The following is a 22981-nucleotide window of genomic DNA, read 5'->3' on the forward strand; positions in this document are numbered from 1 at the left end:
TAAACATTAAAACTGAGTATTGTAAAACATACATAACAATTGCTTAGCCTTAAATTAGATAATGCACATGGACACGTAAAGCCGCTGACGAAGACGAGCGAGAGTTTTGTTGTACCTATCAAAATGAACCCCCTTATACGTGTTATAGTATACATTCATGGATATGGAAAAATTGTTATTTTAGTGTGCAATAGATTTACTAAATTTGGGATGAACATAGGCTCTAAAAATCTACAAAATGAACCAGTAATCATTTTCTTAAATGTTCCAATTTAACCTCAAAACTGGCAATCTGCACTCGGAAAACAATAACAATACATTTCGTTCACCAAAACATGGTATCGGATGAGATTTACACGAAAGAGAACGATATAAAGTTTTGAAAGAATAAAGTGCATCAAGTGACTCAGTAAGCCAAGAGTAAGGACGTGCATTGTTTTCACGAGATATTTTAATATATTAATGATTTTCATCAAAAGCAAGCGTCATTGTTAACAAGCATTGCATCCTGTTTTGTCGGAAATTGTTTTTGGACGGCGAGAACAGGCGGTGGTATACAGCAATATGCGAATAGGCGCACACGAGTTGAACGACAATGTACAAGTTAGTTACGAGTTTTGTGTGCGAAATCTGTGGACTGGGATAATTTTTACACAATTTGAAACTATCGTCGTACCCGACAATACACGCGTCGACTTCATGCGACATCTGTTTGACATCCGCTCGGCAAATGGTGAGTTTCAACTCGCGATAACGCCTTATAGTCGTGACTGTGTGGCAGGGCATACTATTAGTGGCACACATACATACCTTAATATGATATGAAGTGATTTGAATACGATACGTTTATATAATCTGTAACTTACTTTTGTAATGCCTTTATCCTAAGTTATCTAAATGTTTACAATGTATTCATGATGAAACTATGCATTAATTCGGAATTACATAGTGTTAAACAAATGGCTGATATTGATGGTAACGTTCGGCAATAACCCGATCGACAGGCAACATGTTTCCACTTTTTTTAACCTTAATTTGCCTCTAAGGATCGAGTTTATACGTCGACATAGCATCATATTCTTTCGGGCTATATATATAATTGACCCGCTTATATGATAAGCGCTTGGTACCAAAACAATCGGATTTGCAATCAAACTGGTTACTAACGGAGTCCGGGGCAATTTTTACTGTTTTGTATTATTAAACTTTATTGGTGACAGCATTATCTTATTTGTACACTTGACATAATATTTTTATCAGTTTAGTTTACTTTAAACTTTTTTTTATTTTACGACGATAGTGAAACAAGTTATTACTATATTAATCACTCTCGTTGGCACGATTTTACGCGTCTTGTGTATAGGGGGAAACCAGAGTACCCGGAGGAAACCCACTTGTCCGGCTTGGTGACCAGAAACCAAACTCACAATAAATACTATAATTTTATTAGATTGGTATAGTATAAATAAAACATAAAACGAGCGCAACAGTGTCTGTTAAAACGTAAACAAGTCATATTCAATGGAGATGGTCATAGCAGTCGTCGGATTTGTTGGCCTCGGTATTTTTATGGAAATCTACAGTGTTATACTCTTCTCTCCCTCGTCCAAGAGTATTATAAGTGTCATCATGAAGTATTTTTACGTGGGCATTGGTTTCTCCCTTCAAGTCAACAATGTTATAGTCTTCTGTCTCATGATGGAGTGTATTGTAAGTCTCATCTGAATGCAATGCTGTGTTTGGAACGTTGTCTCGGTGCAAGTTGACGGTATTGTAGTCTTCTTTATTGGTTGACAGTGTATTATAAACGTCATCATTTGCCTCATTTATAGTCACTTGTGATGTTTTATTCCCACCAAAGTTGGCAACAGAGTAATCATCACGCCTTTCAATGGTATTGTACTCGCTGCCAGGATGCAAGTGTAGGTTACTTATACTTGTTGTATTGTACTCATCAGTATCTTCGTGAAGATAATCATAATCATTTTGTTGAACCAGTTTTGTAGAGTCCTTGAAACAAGCGATGCCATATTCGTTTGTTGTTAGTCCTTGAGTGGTACGTTGCGAATCACATGCAGTACGAGCCCGTATCTTTTTCTTACCGTCTGTCGCCATGGAATCATTCCCTTTGCCTTTACGGATGTGTTTCTTGAATCGACTATACACTCTATTTGCTTGCTCGGACTCCTGCTGACGCCGGTGTTTGTCATCTTGGTTAGCCGAAGCTGTTCCGTTATTTTCTGTTTGAATGTCGTTTTCAATAGCACCATTTTGACCATGTTTATGTTGACTGCTGTTGTCTGGAAATGCCGTATTTGTTTTCGCATTGATATGATGTTCTGACCCATTTCCATGAAATTGGCTATTGTCTTCTCCATTATCATAATGCGCATTATCATTGGTAGACAATGCAGGTAAAGAAATCGATATGTCTCCATTTGTGACCCCGTATGCTGCATTATTATGCGCTTGCGTATCTTTTGTAGGTGGTCGACAGATCATACCTCTCCTTAAATACGAAAATAATTGTTGTGGATACGATACACATAACAATGTTGATGACTGATTGCTCCTAAGCACACCATACATTCACCGTATGGAGATCCAGATTCGGTTTGCTTTACTACAAGGGCAGGGGCTACATCGTCTAAGCCCCCATAAAACCACCGTGTAGGTGGTATTTTATATGACGTGGTTTAAACGTTGCGTTATTGTAAATGATCCCGAATGAGAATATAAAAATACATTGTGGACGAATGTTGACCATTTGTGAAGACTCGTGAAATTAAGCTATAAATTTGGGTATACTTTTATTATCTCCGTGTAATACCTTCGCATGAATATCAGGCCAATGATAACAACAGCTAAAGCGACAGAGACACCCACACCGACAGCCACGCCTATCACCATTTTCGAATCTGAAATATAAAATGCAAAACCAAGAATGTGGACTTATTCTTATTTAGCGTGAATTGTTACATTGTATTTGAAGTTTATATTCTTTATTACTTCAATGCACATTTAAAAGAAAGGTAACAATGTTTACAAGGGACACGATTTCTCATTTATTTGAATTCGACTGTAAACACTTTATTTGACAAGAACCGCGCTCAAGTCCGTTTTTTGAAATTATAAATTAGTATTCGTGTCCATTTTGGAAAGACATTTGTAAGTGGGGCTTGGCCCTATAGCTACCACTTTTACATACACTCTGTTTAAAGGCATAAGGCTTATGTCTAACAAACACTGAACGAGAGACACAACAAGTGCAAAAAATCAACTCACTATCAACCGTTGGTACGTTTATAAAATATTACCAGATTGTTTTGCCTTAGACTGACTGTTGTCTTGCCGAGTAACATTCTCCGTTTTCGTAAAGTTGCAAACTAAAATAGAAAAAGCAATCGTCATGCTTTTTCTGAATCCCACTATGGATATACTCAAGTACTAAGAGCAATGTTTTCTGAATACCACTACGGATATACTCAAGTACTAAGAGCAATGTTTTCTGAATCCCACTACGGATATACTCAAGTACTAAGAGCAATGTTTTCTGAATCCCACTACGGATATACTCAAGTACTAAGAGCAATGTTTTCTGAATCCCACTATGGATATACTCAAGTACTAAGAGCAATATTTTCTGAATCCCACTATGGATATACTCAAGTACTAAGAGCAATGTTTTCTGAATCCCACTATGGATATACTCAAGTACTAAGAGCAATATTTTATGAATCCCACTATGGATATACTCAAGTACTAAGAGCAATGTTTTCTGAATCCCACTACGGATATACTCAAGTACTAAGAGCAATGTTTTCTGAATCCCACTACGGATATACTCAAGTACTAAGAGCAATATTTTCTGAATCCCACTACGGATATACTCAAGTACTAAGAGCAATGTTTTCTGAATTCCACTATGGATATACTCGAGTACTAAGAGCAATGTTTTCTGAATCCCACTATGGATATACTCAAGTACTAAGAGCAATGTTTTCTGAATCCCACTATGGATTTACTCAAGTACTAAGAGCAATGTTTTCTGAATCCCACTATGGATATACTCAAGTACTAAGAGCAATATTTTATGAATCCCACTATGGATATACTCAAGTACTAAGAGCAATGTTTTCTGAATCCCACTATGGATTTACTCAAGTACTAAGAGCAATGTTTTCTGAATCCCACTACGGATATACTCAAGTACTAAGAGCAATGTTTTCTGAATCCCACTACGGATATACTCAAGTACTAAGAGCAATGTTTTCTGAATCCCACTATGGATATACTCGAGTACTAAGAGCAATGTTTTCTGAATCCCACTATGGATATACTCAAGTACTAAGAGCAATGTTTTCTGAATCCCACTATGGATATACTCAAGTACTAAGAGCAATGTTTTCTGAATCCCACTATGGATATACTCAAGTACTAAGAGCAATGTTTTGCTTTTATCAAATTATTTCCAGTGTTAAATGGTTTTATAATTTATACCCAGGTTAATAAAGTCACCAATTATTACCTGACATATGATGCGATGAATGGTCTGTAAAATTGCCTAGAAAGTAAATTAACTTATTAAATAGGACCTAGTCGTAATACAAATGAACACAAAAAGAGCATACAATTATTATTTATTATTTCTATAATTTCATGGAAAAATAAAGCTTTTTCTCGTCAATAAGGAAGTTTTCTGTTAATTTCGACTTTGTTTATGATTTCCAGTGGTTTATAGATATCTATCAAGGAAATTAAAATGCTATTTCACAGTTTTAAACTGTAAACAAATCAATTACGTATTTTAACTGTTAAGAATATGTACTCCGTCCTGCTATACAAATCAAATACCAGTGCGCAAAGGACTAGGACACAATATCAATAACGTCATTTCCATAATGACGTTACGCACGTAAACAGATAAGCGCGCTGTACTTGTAAACACAGTTACTTTTAATACATCTTTCAGGCATGCAGTAAAAGGAAAAAAACAAATATCTTTGTTTCAGTTAAAAACGCAATTAAATCTACCCAGTGAACACCATAAGAGACTATTTTACTCGTGGTTGCATCGTTCGTGAAATATATTACGATCTTATACTGAAACAAACAATTATCCTCTATATCATTTCGTAAATGCAGTAAATTTCTTACCAAAACTACACAGTGAAGACATATTTTGATAACAACTCGTAGTTCGTGTAAACTTCCCGTCTGTGTTTATGAATCCACAGTTGTAAATTTGGGTTCCTTCACCTGGCAGGTCTGACTTTGCTTGAAATACAGGTAATAAATCATCAGATTGCATTGCCCCTTTCGATGTATTCTATGTGTTAAAGGGGACTCCTTCATAGGTCTTATGCCGGCAGCGATATTTTTCAAACTGGGTCATTTTACTTACTTCTAAGAAATAAAAGTCCAAACAGCAACTCGCAGATATATATTTGTAAATTCGCCCTTAAAATTATTCAACAGCGTTTCTCCCTTCGTCAAAATAGGGCATTTTATGTTAAATTTGAATATATATTAAAATTGAGCTTTTGACGATGTTTTATCATTGAAACAACCATTTTGTCCTCATTTAACGCGAATTTAAGTTTGTTGATCTTTGACCTTTTAAAAGATGAACAAGTTCCTTTATACTTAGGACCACTCAGCATCCAAGAATACATTGTTATCTTGTTTTATGACAAAATATAGTCCGTGTCAATATAAAACTATTTTGCATACATAAATGAAAGAATTTACTACAAAAACACAGCAAACTATACATAATAAATTAAAAGAAAAAACAAACATTATTGTACAAGTTTGCATTTAATTTACTTTGGACTTGCTGCTGAGTAGTTTGTAAAGTCGCTCCTGTCCAATATGTGCCGTCTTGGGTACCGGCTGTGTATCTTTGACCAGAGCAAGTCACAGCTTTTTCCCATGTTCCATTACGAATACACCCGGGTCCAACATTGCCACCAGAATGACCTTTGTCTAGTTTCGTTTAAAATTGGATATGTATGGTTATGTACAACAATAGAAACACACTTACGTTGTACACGTTATATAAATTGTGCTCATAACTACCTGACGCTATTGTATGTATCAAGTTGATCCTTACATTAATATGGGAACCACGAGACTTAAAAATAACTGCCTTATTAACTAATCAAATACTCAGTGTGTACCTGAAGAACAGCATCTGTACAGGAAATGGCTATCACAGTTCCAAAAAAACTCCTCGCTAAGAGTCTGAGTAGACGAATTGTAGGTACGGACACCACATAGTTCAGCGGTCCGATCTGTTAATATATGAAACAATGTTGGTTGGATATCAAATACAATTCATTCAATTTCTTGAAAGGACTTTGTAAATTTAAAAATCTGTTTGTTCTGGGTTGTTTTGTTCTTTAGTTAAATGTATTTTAAGTGCTACATGTACTTGTAATATTTTCTTGTTGATCGAAAATTGTTTTCTGACTTCCGGGCTTGCTATTATTTATTTGAAACTAAAATGTATGTTTATTGATTAAGGAGAGCGTTAAATATACAATCAAAGATCGACAGCAGAATTCAAAGTTTGTCTCGTCGAGAAATTGTCTTCCAATTAACAATTTCTTGATATTTCTCACCTCAAATAACGGAAACCATTATGCTAGGGTCAGAGCTATCTCAGTCAAGAGTGTTCGAGTATCTATATTCTTAGTGACAGTTTCTCTTAGGTTTCCAAGTTCTACCAACCAACTCCTCCAACGGAAAGCCATGCCTAATCCGACGGGGGTTGTGAGGGGTAACATTTATAATTATACCTTACTTGTATAAAGTTTAGTTCCAACAGTATAGTCAGACGTCCAGACGCGTTGTCGACTTGACAGAAGCACATTGTAAGAGCTGTATACATCTTCACTGACCGGCGTGCCGCCTGCGTGTAGGCATGTGTTCATTGATACTCTCCAAGAAAGCTGATCACAGTTAGAGTATATGACACTGGCTGAAAGGAGTTACATGAGTGTGAGTTAGGCAAGCGCCTACTTGTTACACAGTCTTCATAACATTCATAAACTCATATTCTTCCTTTTCCTGCTATCGTAATAATTATCGTTCAGTATAATAACGTAGTATTGACAACATATTAAATACAATATAGTAACGTGGCTTACCTTTTGATAGGCTTACGCAATTGATAACGGCACAAATAATACATATCTTAAAACAATACTCCGAATATATATATTTAGGCATTTTCATATACAATTTATGAAAAAAACACTAAATTTATGAAACACCTTTTGCGAAATACCTAATCTAAAACAAGCGAAAGAGGAAGATAAATATGAGATAAGCGACATGAAATAGTTGTGTTTGCAAGAAGCGTTTGAATCAATCTCGCTATCGGCAAATATATACATGTAGGTCATGTTTGAAATTTTACGCACGATCCTCAAAAAAATAAAATGGAAATTCAAACCTGAAAATGCATTTTTTTCTCTTTACCACAAAAAGTCCATACTCTTAGCTTTATTTTGAAATTAAATGAGAAAGTACTTGTCCAATTGTTTTCGCGTATTTAAAACGTTTTTCTGTATATCAGATTAACATTTACCAAAAAACCGAAAGCAATAATGACATTGCATTTTTTTCAAAATTTTATCAAACATGCCACTTTCTACATGTTTTCCGCAATGCGAAATTGATATAATGAACGACTTCCCTTTTTAATCGGATTTTTTTTTAAACCGAAAACATTATCGTTATAGTTATATTAAAACAAAAATATATAGCAACATACTCTGGTTGCCTGAGACATAATACGAACGTATTCGAAAACACTAATCATTTACCACTGGTATGAATTTTACATGTAATCTTCAGCATGATCGGGGGCAATTTTTTTATTATCAATTATTTGATTAAACCAACTACTGTTTTACTCAAAATATTTGGAAAGTTGATTAACTGATCAATTTCGTTTTATTGTATTAAAAAGAGTTGTAATATTCAAAACATGAAGATGGTAAAGGTTTGTTTACTTTAAAATTTTCACAATAAGTGGATATGATCATAGCAGTCTTTGTTAGCCCATATATTGCGGTTGATATCTACAATGTTTTCTCCTACACTATGTACTTGCGCTAATTTTGATACTGGCTTCTTGGTTATCGCTGATAAGGTGTTCTGAAATATTTCTCTGTTTTGGCTAATAGTATTTTGGTCAGACTTATTCATAAATAACAGTAGTAAGTACATTGAAAGGAATATAAATGAAAATTGTCAGCTGTTAGAACCCCTGATTATCGAATGATACCTGTTTGAATATTAGTTCAATGGTTAATGCGTTTTGGTACCATACATTGAGAGAGTCTGTTTTAATTGCGATAAAAGGGGGAACTTGAGTTCACGTTTTATACATTCAATACAGTTGTCATGCGTTCTATATTGGAAAGAGCACCATGCAGACCGCTCTTCCGACATGTTTTAAAGTACGATGGAGCACACACATACACACACACACACACGCACGCACGCACGCACACAAGCACACACGCACACACGCGCACACACACGCACACACACGCACACACACACACACACACATACACATTTGTATGAGATCACATGTTAAATGGCTCATTGTAGGCCTTGTGGTACATGTAAAGTTATTGCTCTAATTGCTAATGAAATATTTGTAGATTTAAATAATACAGGCATTTAGTTATAACCTATATATCTGGCCAAAAAATCGCCTCTCGGCTTCCAATAAGAACCACGCTTAATCGTTGCAGTTTAACAACTGAACAGACATGTCATTATAAGTTGGTTACCTGCCTGCAGGAAACCAAACTATAATTAAAGTTTGTTAGAACATTAATTATTGTATCAAATCTTACAGAGTAAGAAATACCAATAATTGCGAACCATATGAAAAAAAAATTAATATTCCTCAAAGCTGCATTTAAGTGTATTTATATATTAAGTAATTTGGTATATAGATTTAAAAACGAAATAAAAAAGATATATTTAGTAATAATGACATTTCACAATATTAAGAAGAAGGGGGATGAAGACATGTCTGATGACTAAGCCATAGACCAAGCCACAGACTCCCAGCGTGTGGAGCAGATGCGGTGCCTTAGAGGTATCATGTTGTCTGGCCTTACCGTCCTGCTCCACTCCATGCTTTACTCAGGTAAACAGTAACATGAGTACGTACGCCTCGCTGACATTGAAGACTCCGAACAATATGCCCTGTATAGGGCAACTTTTTCACAAAGAGCAAGAATGGTGAACTCATTGCTGACATTGTGACCTACTAACACTATGCCCTGTATAAGGCAACTATTTTACAAACCTCAAGAAATGTGTACGCATGTAAGCTGACTTTGTAGCTTCCGATTGACTTGCCCTGTATAAGGCAACTTTTTTACAAAGGGTTAGGAATGTGAGCGCCTCGCTGACATTGTAGCTCGTAGCCTCCGAATAAAACGTATAAGCAAATTAATTTTACACCGAGCTAGGAATATGTTCGCCTCCGTAAAATTGTAGCTTGTGAACCATACTCCCTACATAAGGTTATAATTTCATTTGGAATGAGTAAGCCTCTCTTAAATTGTAGCTTTGGAACCATATATAAAATTATTATTTCACCCAGGGCTAGGAACGTTTACGCCATGAAGCCATTACGATCACATATACGTTCAGTACTAGAAATATTATCATGCAGGCACTGTAGCCTCGGAGTACTTATTAGCCCCTAGATATCCACTTTTCATCACAAGTGCTTGTGGATTCGATCCCCGCTATGGTAACCTTTTATGGATTCCAATGTGGACACCAGTACTTGTTTCTACTCTAGATCAGATAAGATAAATAAATTTATTTTGATTAAAGCGTATACAGCTTATCATCATATACACATATCGGTTATTCATAAATACACAAATAATGAAAAATAACTCAAGTTATAGCACTAATTATCTTCCTTATGCTTAACTGTCACAAACTTCACTAGAGGAGGAAATGTATTACAAAATATATACTACTGTACAATATTGATAATAGTGTCTCTTTGTTTAGAGGCTTTAATAATATACAATGCTAGTTTATGCAACTGGTGTTTATTTCTGACATTTAGAAGTTTAATAAATTTAAACATGCTAGGCCTATTTATATAATAAGAAGAAATATATTCCCTCCTTAGGTCACTATATACATTGCATACAATCATAAAATGATATTCATCCTCTACCTAATTTAAATTACAAAGTTCACATTTTCTATTTTGCCTCGCTACACCTGAATATCTACCTATCTCAATGTTTAAATTATGAGAGGATAATCTTATTTTCGAGATAGCTTGCGTGTGTTTAAAGTTATCTAATATGATCAAATAATCACTCATTTCAATACTCGACCTCAGTTCACGAAATAGTGTTAAGCCAGTTGACGTTCTAACGGTTCAAGGAACGTACTAGATTGATTCATGAAGCATTCATCTGTCATAGAATTATGTTTAGAATTAGCCCTAGAGCATAACAAGCCTTATATGGACGGAACAGTATGAAAAGTAATTACTCTTGTTTCACATTAACTATTTATCTCCTCTACATATTTCTCGTGTTTGCAGTTGTTCCCGAAAGCGGAATTACAGCGGCTATTACAGCTGGTGGGGCCTCATCCCTAAAGCTGCTGGACCAAGGTCGGGGGCCGCTGACACTTGCAACTTGTTACAGCAAAAACAGGTTGGCCACTGTTTATAAGACTCTGCTCGAAACTGTTTACAAAACTAAATAAAGTGTAAAATGAGTATTAAAGGTCTAACTTCAGGACAATTGGTCGAGTTTCCAAGGGTTTAGGACAGAACATGCTCTTTAATTATACGCCTTCAAACATTTTTGTTTTGTTTTTAAAAGTTAAGTTGCATGATTTTTATGATTTATTTGATGTTGGTCCTGCTTTTCGAATTTGCTAGTGGCCTTATCGTTAAATGTCAAAACTATGCGTCTATAGTGTTTATTTGGTCTCGATGTTTTGTAGGGGAGGTGGAATCCTACCCATATTATCTAAAAAAGGGAGTCCATTTGAAAACAACAAGAATAATAAAACTATTTGTTTCTGATTGTAGTGAATAATACAATATTTATGTCCTGCTGAATCACTTGTAGTATGTTTTATGGTTACTTCTCTTTTGAAACCACACCATCTTAAAATCAAGGTCGAAATCAAGGTCGCATTACCAGATTAGAATTGAGCCTTTCATTTAATATTGGCTACATATAATCTTCACACATTGAACGTTTTTAGTAAAACAGTTCACATCTTTAACTCATGTTTGAGACATGTAACTTCGTCGAATCATTGGCATGGTCATACATCTAGCTATAGAAAATGAAAATGTGCTGTCTAAAAGTTGACTATGTGTTGCCTTACTTTTTTACTTGAAATAGTCAAAACGACCATTTAATTAGCTTTACGCTTGTATCTTACATTGTAGTTTGTCGGTAATTGTATTTGGACGGCAAGGGCAGGCGATAATAAACGGTAACAGGTGACAACGTACACAGCAGTTGTACGAAAATGTACTAGTTGGCTACTTGTGCGCGGATACTTTAATGGGGTAGTTTTAAACATTTTGAACTTCTAACATGTCCCGACAATATCGAATCGTACGAAATATAGCGAGATGTCTTTGACATCCGCTTTACAAAAGGTGACTTTTCAACTCGCCATAACGACTAGAAGTCGTGACAGTGTGGCAAGGTAAACTATTGGTTGCACACCTACATATCTTAATAGTTTTGATATGATGTGATGTGAATATATATATGTATATTTGTGGATGGTTTGAATAAACATACCTAGTTTTTATATAGTATATAATATATATAATATTATTATGCACTATGCTGTTTGTCGAGTTTTGTGCCGTTGTTCCATGTTTCTTGTGATATTTTGTTTTTGTGTTCTATGTCTTTGGCCGATCAACACACAAAATGTGTTTGCACATTCATTTACCTTATTTTGCGCATAAGGTTATACACTACTATTTCATTCTCATACATTTAAATGCAAACACGCAACACTTAGATAGGAAAATGCTACTTCTAGCGTTTCACGTACATGGCAATCAAACATTTCCTTAAAATTCAGTTCAAATCCAACGCATTTTAATAATAAAAAAGTTTGTCGCGTTTCTCAGACACTTCACTCAGACTGAAATAAAATATCAATCTGAAGTAGCATTCCAAATCTTAAAGATAGAGAAGGCATCCTGGACCACATGCAGAAATTAACGTTTAGTTATAACATTCCTATAAGTGAACCAGTCCCTGCATTTTTTATGAACAACATTTTTAATTAGTCCTACATACATACATACACCCAAAATAGCTCAATATGATGGTCTGTGTCGGTTTTTCCAGTTTCACTGTATATCATCCAAACACCTGTGCGTCTGCAAATGTAAGGTGTTTTGGCCCAAATTGCAATGCTTTGAGGTTTTCAACTGAACTGGACACACAATGGCATTTTTAGCATGAATTGGTGGAATTCTACAAAGTTCTACACACTTTAAGTTATCGCAGACATTTTTTTACCCAATTTGGACATTTTGCATGCTCGTAAGAATGCAGACAACTCAATGTTTTTTTAAAAAATATGTGAAAGTGATAAAACCCAGAAAATGGCCGATTGTTTTCAGCCAGACAAGATTAAAACATTTATTAGTAATACTTTGCCAGAAATAATGAATGGGAATACATTTCATGCCAAATATGACACTTTTTAAACAAAACAATTTGTACCCTTTTAGGAGTTAATGCCCTGACAATGCATCAGAACCGTAACGGCTTAAACAAACATGGGATATAATTGACCGAATGATATGATGAGCGCTTGATACCAAAAATTGGATTTCCAATCCAACTAGCTACTTCCAGAATCAGACACAATTCTTGCTGTTTTGTTTTGTTAAAAGTAATTTTCAATTCTTACAATCAACCAACTCATGATTTACTCAAAATTGTTGGAAATCAAACTTCTGAATGAAACACTTAGTCGTTGAACAAATGATAAACATTATAATTTTATTAAGAAAGGTATCGTATGAATGAAACATATAAAGAAAGTAGGTTTGTTTACTTAAAACAGTCAAACAGGCCTCAGTATTGTAATTGAAATTTAATATTTCCCTAAGCTGTTTTTTTTGTGCCCTACAGAATTAAATCATCTGTCAGTCATTAATCCACAATTTTATCACAATTGCAAAAGCATCGTTTAGCATAAATAACATAACTCTCAAAAAGAAATTGCTCTTAGAAAACTTTGAAATTCAAATTCTACGAACAAGTTTGTTTTTCATCACAACTTAAAACGTTTGGCAGGAATTGGATAAGGCTTGGAACATAAATATATCACTTTGCAAACTTGTAATTCAAGAATCATAACTTGACTGGAACTACAAGCTGTCCACTCTTACAGTTAAAGTGTCATACAAAACGAGAAGGCAGTAATTTGCATAAAAATCACTGTACTGTTATGGTGTCATACAATCGCTGGAAAAAAGCTGTCTACTGTTATAGTGCCAAACAATCGCAGGAAATACAAGCTGTCTGCTGTTATAGTGCCAAACAATATCTCAATGCCTGTGATTTTCATATTCTTCCTTTTCTTGCTATCGTAACATTTAACTGTTATGCCTTTAAGATACTACCGTAGTATTGACAACAGATTAAATTCAATTAAGTAACTTGACTTACCCTACGCGATATATAACGCCAAAAGTAATACATATTTTAAAACAATACTCCCAATTTTTATACATAGGCATTTTCATGTACAATTTATGAAATAAAAAAATGTTTTTGAACACCTATCGCATAAAATATAATTTAAAAACAAGCGAAAGAGGAAGACAAATAAAACAGAAGCGATATAAATTAGTTGCGTTTGTAAAAAACATGTGATATGATGTCGTTATCGGCGGTCATGTACATGTAGGTCATTTTTGAATTATAACTCACGACCCTCAAAAAATAAAATGGACAATTCAAATCAGAAAATGCAAATTATATTTTCTATATCACAATAATTCCATAATCTTAACAGTATTTTTTATTAAATTAAATGAGAATGTGCGTGTCCAAATGTTATCGCTGATTTAATACGTTTTTCTGTATACTAGTTTATCACTTATCAAAAATCGAAAGCAATAATGGCATTATTTTTGAATTTCTATTCTATTTAAGAATCGAAAGATGTATTCCGTCATTCAAAATTGATATTATGAACAAAAAATATATTTTTCATCCGAATTGTTAATTGTTTAAAACAGAAACATTATCGTTATAATGATATTTTAACATCTATATAAAGCAACATACTTTGGTTGCCTGAGATGTTATTGTATTACAAAGAAGCTATTTCGGTTCATTTACTGTAAAAAGAACATAATGTTTTACCACTGGCATGGGTTTTAAATGTAGGCTCCAACGGGATCGGGGGCAATTTCTGATGTTTAATTATCAATTATTCGATGCACCCAACTAGTTTTACTCCAAATATTTGGAAAGTTGACTAACTGAGCGATTTCGCACACCATTACCATATAACTATGTACACAAGACATAATAATTTTATTAAAAAGTTTGACAATAGTTGAAAAATGGAAATATAAGTATTGTTTTTTTTAACTATAAAAATCACAATCAATGAAGACTATGTGTCTTTTACGTTTATTTTGTCTGAATGTATGTTTGGCAGGCGACGTGGTATTCAACCCATTTTTAAAATAAAAATCAAGTCCATTTGTAAACAGCAAGAACAATAACACTTTTAAAAAGTATTTTGTTCCGCTGAATCACCTGTAGAATGTTTTATGGTTTCTACTCGTTGAAACCACAGAATCTTTTTTGAACACAAGGTTAATATTGAGCATTTCATTTTGTATTGGCTACATATTTCTACACACATAACACAGTTTTGGTGGCACTTTTCACGTCTTTAACTCATGAATACAACATGTAACTTCGACGAATCATTGTCAAGGTCACACTTCTCGCTAAAGGGTCTAGCATGCTTTTTTGTCCGTCCAGTATCACATATATCTATTCTGTAATATGCCTCTTATGACCATAGATCAAATGTTATAATTGTAAAGGCGATATGCAGAACCCATGATAGCAGCCTGGCAAATCAATGTCAAGGGAGCAAAACTTGTTCATGGGGTTAAGCCTTTAATTCATGTCAACTTTATAACAGCATATATCCTACATTCATAGAGTTATATTAATTTCTCGTTGGTTGCATGTTATTCTCAGGTGAGTTTACAGCGTATGTTTTCTTATTTGGTATTTACCTCACATCGCACGAATTATGCTAGGTGTAAAACTTCCACTTAATTTGTCAGCAGGCTTTGAGGGCCCACTTTTAAGAAAAAGAAATGTATTAAACAATTATCAATTAAGAATAAGACTGATAGATATTTTCCTTTATCGAACTTGATGACTGCAAGGCCAATAACTTCAAAGCGAATAATGCAGTCTTGCTTGCCTTTAATTATTGCTATTAAGTTTGGTAAATAGTCGATAAGGAATGATTGAACAAGGAAGTAAACAAGTTGTTTTAATTTGAATCAAGTAAGACATTGCACATATTTTACATTTTAACATATTTGATATGGATTTGATACGAACTGCTTAATTTAGAGAGCGGAAAATGGTGAATTTAGTCAAGTTTAGACAATGCTTTGGCAAGAACTCTGGTGGGCTTTAGTATCGCAAATCGAAGTTAGTGATCACAACGTTTATGTGAATTTGAAACAAAGCCGTAGCCTCTTAAATAAGCATTGATGGGAAACCGAAGAGAACATATTTGTAGATAATTGCGCAGAAAATGTTAATGTGTTGACTAAAAGTTGACTATGTGTTGCCTTACTTTTTCTACTTGAAATAGTCAAAGTGACCATTAAATTAGCTCTACACTACAACATACTTGCGAGATAAAGCAATGTTCATATATCCTAGTACATTTGTACATATAGGTTTCATATATATCATATATCATTTCCACAACCATTGTCACCACATTTGCAAATAAACAGAACAATAAGAAATGCCCGAGTAGGAGAGGATAAAATGAATTCTGTCAAATTTTGACAAATCAAGAGCCATCAGTGATAAAATGTCATCTTGTTGTTGATTGATATTGTTCTAAGTACTGTGGCGTTAAATATTCTTTCCCGGTGTAGTAAAGACTAGAGTAAGGAACTTAGTAAATCAAGGGCATCAACTTTCGAGTTCATAATAGGGTCTTTCTGTTGATCGACCTTAATTGAGCTATTTTGCACAATCGCTTGACGTTGATGTGGCTTCTCATATATGGGTGATGTCAGGTGATAGTATAGAACTCGAAATTTGCTTATAAGAAGACTCGGACATAGGTATTCGTAGTAAATACTCGAAGAAGTGTAAAAGGGAGTACGGCATTACTCGTCATGCGATATCGCAACTCATTCTGTATTTGCGGCCTTGCATCTTATATTGTAATTTGTCGGCAATTGTATTTAGACGGCAAGGACAGACAAAATATACGACAACATTAACAGCATTTGTACGATAATGTACAAGCTGGTTACTTGTGCGCGAATATTTTTGAAAGGGATAATTTTTCCAATCAAATTAGCTATTTCCGGAATCAGAAACAATTCTTGCTGTTTTGTTTTATTAAAAGTAATTTTCAATTCTTACATTTAACCAACTCATGATTTACTTAAAATTGTTGGAAATCAAACTTCTGAATGAAACACTTAATCGTTGAACAAATGAATAACATTATACTTTCATTAGGAAAGGTATCGTATACATGAAACATAAAAAGAAAGTAGGTTTGTTTACTTAAAACAGGCAAATTCAATAGAAATGGTCATAGCAATCTTCTGATTTGTTGGCCTCAGTATTGGATTGGAAATCCAGAGTGTAATTCTATCCTGGTCTTAGTCGAAAATGTTATAAGTGTAATTATGATGATAAATTGCGTGGGCGCTGGTTTCTTTATAGCGTATAATGTCATCCAAACGCTAAGTTGCTTTGGGAATGTTATCATTGTGCAAGGTGACGTAGTTGTAGTCTTTTTTCCTGTTTGAAAGTATACTGTAATAGTTAGGCTAATTCATAGCCACATTTTTGTGCTCTATTCCCGCCAAAGTAGGCAACACTGTCAGCATTACTGTCTTCAAGGGTGTTGTTGTAGTCGCCAGGATGTAAGTGAACGTTTACATAATCATTTCTTTGAACCAGTTTGGTTGAGTCCTTGAAGCAAACGTTTTCATATCCTGTTGTTGTTGTTTCTTGCGCTATACTCTGGTTATCACGTGCACTACAATATTGTTTCTTTTGTTTACCATGTGGTGGGTTTGAATCATTTTCTCTGGTTTTAGAGTTGTGATTGTTGACTCGATTTACAAAGGTATTTGTATTTGCATAGATATGATACCCAGACCCATTGTCATTAAATTGGCAGTTGTCGTCTCCGTCATCCTGATGCACATTGTCTTCGGTATACAATGCAGGTGTAGAAAATAATACGTCTCCATTTGCAAACCAATATGCTGCATTTGCATGCGCTTCCGTTTCTTTTATTGGTGATCGACAGATCATTCCTCTCCTTAAATACGAAACAGATTTATTTTGGACACTATACAGATGCATTGTTGGTAATCACTCCTGAAACCACTATACATACAAAGTATGAAATAACCAGTTTTGGTTTCATTGAAACTGTTTATTGACTACAATGGCAGGAGCAATACTGTATAACCCAGCAAAACAGGAGTTATGTGGTATTCCAATTGATGTGGTATCAACATTGAACAATTGTGAATGATCCCAGATAATCAGAATATAATAAAACAATGTGAGCGAATATGGATCAATAGCGATCTAAATGTTGGTTATACTTTTATTATGTCGATGAAACTACCTGCGCATAAATATCAGGCCAATGACAACAATGGCTAACACGACAGGAAAACCAACACCGCCAGCCACACCTATCACCATTTTCGAGTCTGCGATAAAGAAAGGGAATTATGAATTCATATTTAGAGTGGAATTCTAAATGCAGTCCATGTTTTGTATGACTGCAATGAACATGCGAGAAAAGAACTACATCACCTATATAAACGATATTTACAAGAAACACTGCGACTTCCCGTTCTACTTCAATTTGACTGTGAAGACGTCATTTGACAAGAACCACGCTTAAGTCTCTTTCTTGAATTTTGAGAGTAGTATTCGTGTCCGTTTTGAAATGACATTTCGAGGCAGGCCTAGATTCTCAAATGTGGACACCGATACATTTGGTATGTTTAAACAAATATTATAGTATATCGTAGCCTCAAACTGACTGTGTTGACGGCTAACATCTGTAGTCTAATTGCGTTAACCATTTTTGCATCAAGGTTTTGTCGTATTGTTGAGATCTTTTGTGATTTGCTGATTTGTCTGGTACAACAGCTGATATTTTTTTTAAAACTGAATCCTTCCCTTGGTTTGATGTTGAACATCGATTGTTTAATGTGACTTATGTACCTTCAAAAAAGTTTCTTGTTGCAGAACTTTGCTGTGTTGTCCTTTGTGATGTTTTTGATGCTATTATTGTTGGTGAAGTGGATGGTACTGTCATGTATGAACTCTGCGTCTTTGTCGAAGTTTTTCCAAACGCTGATATGGGAGAGCCACAAACTAATTTGTAAATAACATAATATGATATAAATATGAATTATCGAACGGTATACAACTAAAATCATCATGCATTTAAAGACAACGAAACTGTACGAAAAGTTTACAAACATGTTAAAGTAATTGGACTGTGTATAGCGAACTTTGTTTTGAAATGTAAAGGTTCCCTTTCTATGTATATTTACCTCGCATATGAGAAATATTCTCTTCATATCTATCTGAAAAATGAAAACAACATGAAAAGCCGGATGCAAGTTAGTGTGATGCTAAATTCAACGAATTAACAAAGACAAGCCCAACAGTTTAAACCTTAACCTACACTATGTTTTAATGCATCATGGTCAACCAAACAAACACTAATAGAGAGACATACAACATCACATGACAGCAAAAACATTACACAAATATCGGTAAATCGTTATCAAATAACCTTGAGATAACCGTGGCATGGTCAGTAAAAAAAGCACTAAACAACACACTTGTACCACTTTAATCATTAAAGAATTAAACCAAAACAAAGAGGAAACATAACTAGTTCATTGATGAAATGTCTGCCGCATGGGAGCATGGTAGACATATACTGGACTAATTAAATATTCATCAAAACAATGATTAGGTGGTATGTTTGCAAATAATTCCTGTTCATCACTTTAAAGTTAAAACTTAAATACACAACACATAAAGATGCTTACCAAAGCTGCAATATGAAGGCAGAGTCCTGTTGCAATAATCTGTATAATGAAATACACCCTCTATTCCAATGGTGCCACACTGGTAAATGTCGGGTACTGTGTACAACCATTCGTGCATCCCTTCAACAATAGATCGTACAATTATGGAAAAGATATGAACATTTCGTTTTAATGAGCTTATACATGTATTTTTTATGAAGCACTGCCAGAGTTAACATAAAACAGGAATGAGTTCATAAGTAAATATTATGATTACTATATTTTACACTATATTTATTCTATATGTTTACCTGGTGTCTCGTGTAGAGTTAGCTCAACTGCCGTTTTTGTCCAATATCGACCGTTAAATATGCCCGACCCAAAAACTGGCTCCGAAAAGGTGTGATTGCAAGAAAACAAAGCCTTTTCCCATGTCCCAGCTTGTATACATTCGTGTAATGGCGTCCTCCCTAGTTTTATACAGTTTTACTTTTAATTTTTTCATGCAAAAAGTAAAAGAAAACAATTCTGAATACTGATTGACAAACAATTATTCAAATTCACAAAGAATGTGTACGACTAAGAAAAATGCCCCTGTACACTCGTACTGAATTGTCATACAACTAAAGTCACGATTAACAACAATCAATGATGCCTACTCAATGGCCATCACATAGTATTTTTGATTTATGGAGTGTTTTTGGAGTAACGGATACACTAAAATAAAACCACAGCAAATTGTAGCTTCACCACGGCAGTTTTGAGCAGAACTGTCGTGGCTCTTTCCAATTCAGGTGGATAACCTACGACTCAACACGATTCACGCAGTGAATTCACGATTTAACAAGAATCACATCAATTTTCAAAATTGTATCAAATCCGACGAAGCCGAAATCACAACAGCAAAATCCAAAATATACTGGAATGAGATTATTGTTATTAATGTGTGTATGACTGTATGTGATAGAAAATTTAAAACATTACTTCGCGGTTTATATGTTCAGTCTCATGACATTATCAATGCTCAAGACATATGTTGAACATAGAGATAATAAGCCTGATAAGATATTATAGAAAATTAAGTTCAATGTATTTGTTTTTTGTTTTTTTTTAAATTATATTTGCTTCTTTTTATTTTATAATGAAATATATGAAAAAACCTTTACAAGGGCTTATAATTATAATACCTTCTGGACAACAAATGTATTTGAACTCGAACGAACAATTTGCAAACTTTTCCTTGCAGAAACCATTGGGCCAGTGAAAGACTTTGTACCCACACAGATGACCGGTGACATTGAGCGCAGCACCTGAAAGCAGTTTTGACTTTTAAGATTAAGCATTCCAAATTCTCATTAGGAGCAAGAAACTTTAGACACGTTTTTCAAATATCTTCTGTTTTAATATATTTATAAAAAGAGTCAAGACCAAAAATATACCTACAACTTTAATGTCATGAGATAATTATTATTAATACAGATATTTTGAAGTTTGTTAAGTATGATTTTATTATTTTGTGACGTTGTGTGTATTTCTCTGTAATAAGCGTCGATTAAGCATCAGCCACGTGCCTCTTTACATGGTCTTTGTTAAATTTCAAATTTAAGAGCTTGCTCCCGCAGTTCCCATTACAAATGTAGATCAAATCAAATTGTTTCAATGATAAGCGTCAGCTTCCAATTTCAAATCATACATACTAGGCACGAATAACACTGTCATAAAAAAGCACACAGTCATTTTATTTTCGATTCTACTATTTGAGATATATAAAGCAATCGCTACGCCTCCGGCACGTTCAGTTTAAAGACAAAAGTCAATGTTTATCAATTTGATTAGGGTTTTGTTTTGATTCCTTACTAACTTAGATAACTCATTATCATAAAGGCTTCAAAAATGTAGATTTCTTTGCCATATTTTGATTTTTGGGTTTCGATAACTTCAAACCTACCATCATGACATCAGTTTGATATGGCATTATGAGAGAACACCAGAGCAACAGATAAAGGAAATCATAAAATAGTCTGCAACAGGATTTAACAGGATTCGAATTTGTGTGATTTCAGACAGACGGGATGCAATCATTTTTTATTCATCTCAAGTATTAACCCCTGAACCTTTATATTGAATAATTTTTAACATAAAATTTTAGTTCTACAGATATATCAAACTAGCACTATAAGGATACGAAGGGTCATGTATACCGTTTCATGAATTACCTGATGTAAGAACCGTCTTTGTGATAAAGTCAGATGTCCAGTAGGTTTGATTTTGCATTTGAACTTTTGAAGACTCGTGGATGTTCTTTCCCACTGGTGTTCCTCCTGAGTTTATGCATGATGTCATTGCATCTTTCCATGTAAGCTTCTCATCGTTGCAGTATAGGACGCTGGCTGATGATAAAAAACTCACAATTTAAAGAGCTTAGATATTAAGGTATTAGAATGTATGTTAACTTTCTGGGTACATAATTTTACAATTGATTATAACTTTTAGGTAAAGTATTTAGTTTCAGTCATAACTTATCAGTTAATAGTCCTCGACCTTTTCAAGCAGGTGTCATATATTTTGTCCGGTTTTAAAGTCATTGAACATTTTATTCCGCATAATCTGCACAGTAAACAGGCAAACATGTTCCATAGATTTATACCCGAGAAACGGTTCGGCCCTGCCCTTTGGTGTCTTATTTCCCCCAAAAAATATGTAAGAACTCCTTCTGAGCATTCTTCTATCCGCAAGTCGCAGTGCTACAATACGTATTGTGCATACTTGACTTATTAAGTTTCAACGCAGTGGTAATTATACAGATGTAAAAAAGAACTCATGTCTGGTCTAAACACCTAAACCCAGAAGATCATATACCGTTGTCACCATTTCTGGCAATTGTTCTCAGGTAAACACATGTACATGCAATTATTTTATGTTTAATAAAGTTTTCTGTCATATGTGATAGCATTTTAACCCGACGTACACAATTAATATTGTTCTTAGTAGTATCTTAATGTTATAAACCTGTTTACAATTTCAATGATTCTAAGTTTTGGGTAAAAACCTGTGTGTGTTTTCTGATAGCAAAACAGATTATTAGCTTTGGTCAATATTCTTCAGGCTGAAGTATGCTACGATTTTAGTTTCATATCACATTCAATATACAACACAAATTATGATGCATCTATTGCTAATACCATCTGATTTGTTTTGTTATAGGTTACTTATTCTTTCAATAAATGAATAGTTAAAAAATACAAAATGCACAACCTAAATCGATAATTTATTTTATAATTCTTACCTGCGGAGAATGCTACCAGGTACATGTGAAAAACAACACAAACACTAAAACAGAGATCCTCATACATATTCATATGCAATTTTAAAAACTTTTAGCAGAGGCATCAATTAATTCAGTTATTGTACGGAATGAATGCGAAAGCAAGTACGAAAACACCTAAACACGTAATTAGAGATTTTGATGGTTTTAATAAGTCCTCATCGGCGCAGGTTCCTTCAGGCAAAAAGGCCTTGTTTTTGACAATAAAATTTCAAAATGAGATAATGAAAATAGTTTATTACAGAAATGAAACCATT

General features: G+C 34.3%; 3 protein-coding genes across 3 annotated transcripts; all 3 read right to left on the reverse strand.

The window, feature by feature from the left end:
* Positions 1-1447: 1447 nt before the first annotated feature.
* LOC128210255 (uncharacterized) lies at positions 1448-7287 on the reverse strand. The gene is made up of 9 exons (XM_052914474.1): positions 7155-7287; positions 6809-6985; positions 6183-6296; positions 5830-5988; positions 5158-5277; positions 4529-4564; positions 3318-3386; positions 2831-2918; positions 1448-2509 (listed from the first exon to the last, which is right to left on the reverse strand). Exons 1-9 carry the CDS (start codon positions 7240-7242, stop codon positions 1519-1521), a joined length of 1842 nt encoding a protein of 613 aa, XP_052770434.1. The 5' UTR covers positions 7243-7287; the 3' UTR covers positions 1448-1518.
* A 9590-nt stretch (positions 7288-16877) lies between these two features.
* LOC128210256 (uncharacterized) lies at positions 16878-18103 on the reverse strand. Its single transcript, XM_052914475.1, has 2 exons — positions 17968-18103; positions 16878-17652 (listed from the first exon to the last, which is right to left on the reverse strand). Exons 1-2 carry the CDS (start codon positions 18045-18047, stop codon positions 17148-17150), a joined length of 585 nt encoding a protein of 194 aa, XP_052770435.1. The 5' UTR covers positions 18048-18103; the 3' UTR covers positions 16878-17147.
* A 467-nt stretch (positions 18104-18570) lies between these two features.
* Positions 18571-22752, reverse strand: LOC128210453 (uncharacterized). The gene is made up of 7 exons (XM_052914801.1): positions 22686-22752; positions 21616-21789; positions 20587-20709; positions 19711-19869; positions 19421-19540; positions 18914-18946; positions 18571-18731 (listed from the first exon to the last, which is right to left on the reverse strand). The coding sequence occupies exons 1-7, from the start codon at positions 22750-22752 to the stop codon at positions 18571-18573; spliced, it is 837 nt and encodes a 278-aa protein (XP_052770761.1).
* Positions 22753-22981: the final 229 nt, after the last annotated feature.

Source organism: Mya arenaria, chromosome 12 (genome assembly GCF_026914265.1).
Source record: "Mya arenaria isolate MELC-2E11 chromosome 12, ASM2691426v1".
NCBI lineage: Eukaryota > Metazoa > Mollusca > Bivalvia > Myida > Myidae > Mya > Mya arenaria.

What these genes read in the sequence shown, in the direction of transcription:
- LOC128210256 (XM_052914475.1), bottom strand. Translation starts at nt 18,047, where the DNA reads ATGGTGATAGGTGTGGCTGGCGGTGTTGGTTTTCCTGTCGTGTTAGCC. An exon ending in GGCCTGATATTTATGCGCAG is followed by an intron (nt 17,653 to 17,967) that starts GTAGTTTCATCG and finishes TTCGTATTTAAG; the next exon opens with GAGAGGAATGATCTGTCGAT.
- LOC128210453 (XM_052914801.1), bottom strand. Translation starts at nt 22,752, where the DNA reads ATGTATGAGGATCTCTGTTTTAGTGTTTGTGTTGTTTTTCACATGTAC. An exon ending in CCTGGTAGCATTCTCCGCAG is followed by an intron (nt 21,790 to 22,685) that starts GTAAGAATTATA and finishes TTTTATCATCAG; the next exon opens with CCAGCGTCCTATACTGCAAC. An exon ending in GCCTTCATATTGCAGCTTTG is followed by an intron (nt 18,947 to 19,420) that starts GTAAGCATCTTT and finishes TTCATTTTTCAG; the next exon opens with ATAGATATGAAGAGAATATT.
- LOC128210255 (XM_052914474.1), bottom strand. Translation starts at nt 7,242, where the DNA reads ATGAAAATGCCTAAATATATATATTCGGAGTATTGTTTTAAGATATGT. An exon ending in GTACAGATGCTGTTCTTCAG is followed by an intron (nt 5,989 to 6,182) that starts GTACACACTGAG and finishes AAACGAAACTAG; the next exon opens with ACAAAGGTCATTCTGGTGGC. An exon ending in TTCATCGCATCATATGTCAG is followed by an intron (nt 3,387 to 4,528) that starts GTAATAATTGGT and finishes TTTCTATTTTAG; the next exon opens with TTTGCAACTTTACGAAAACG.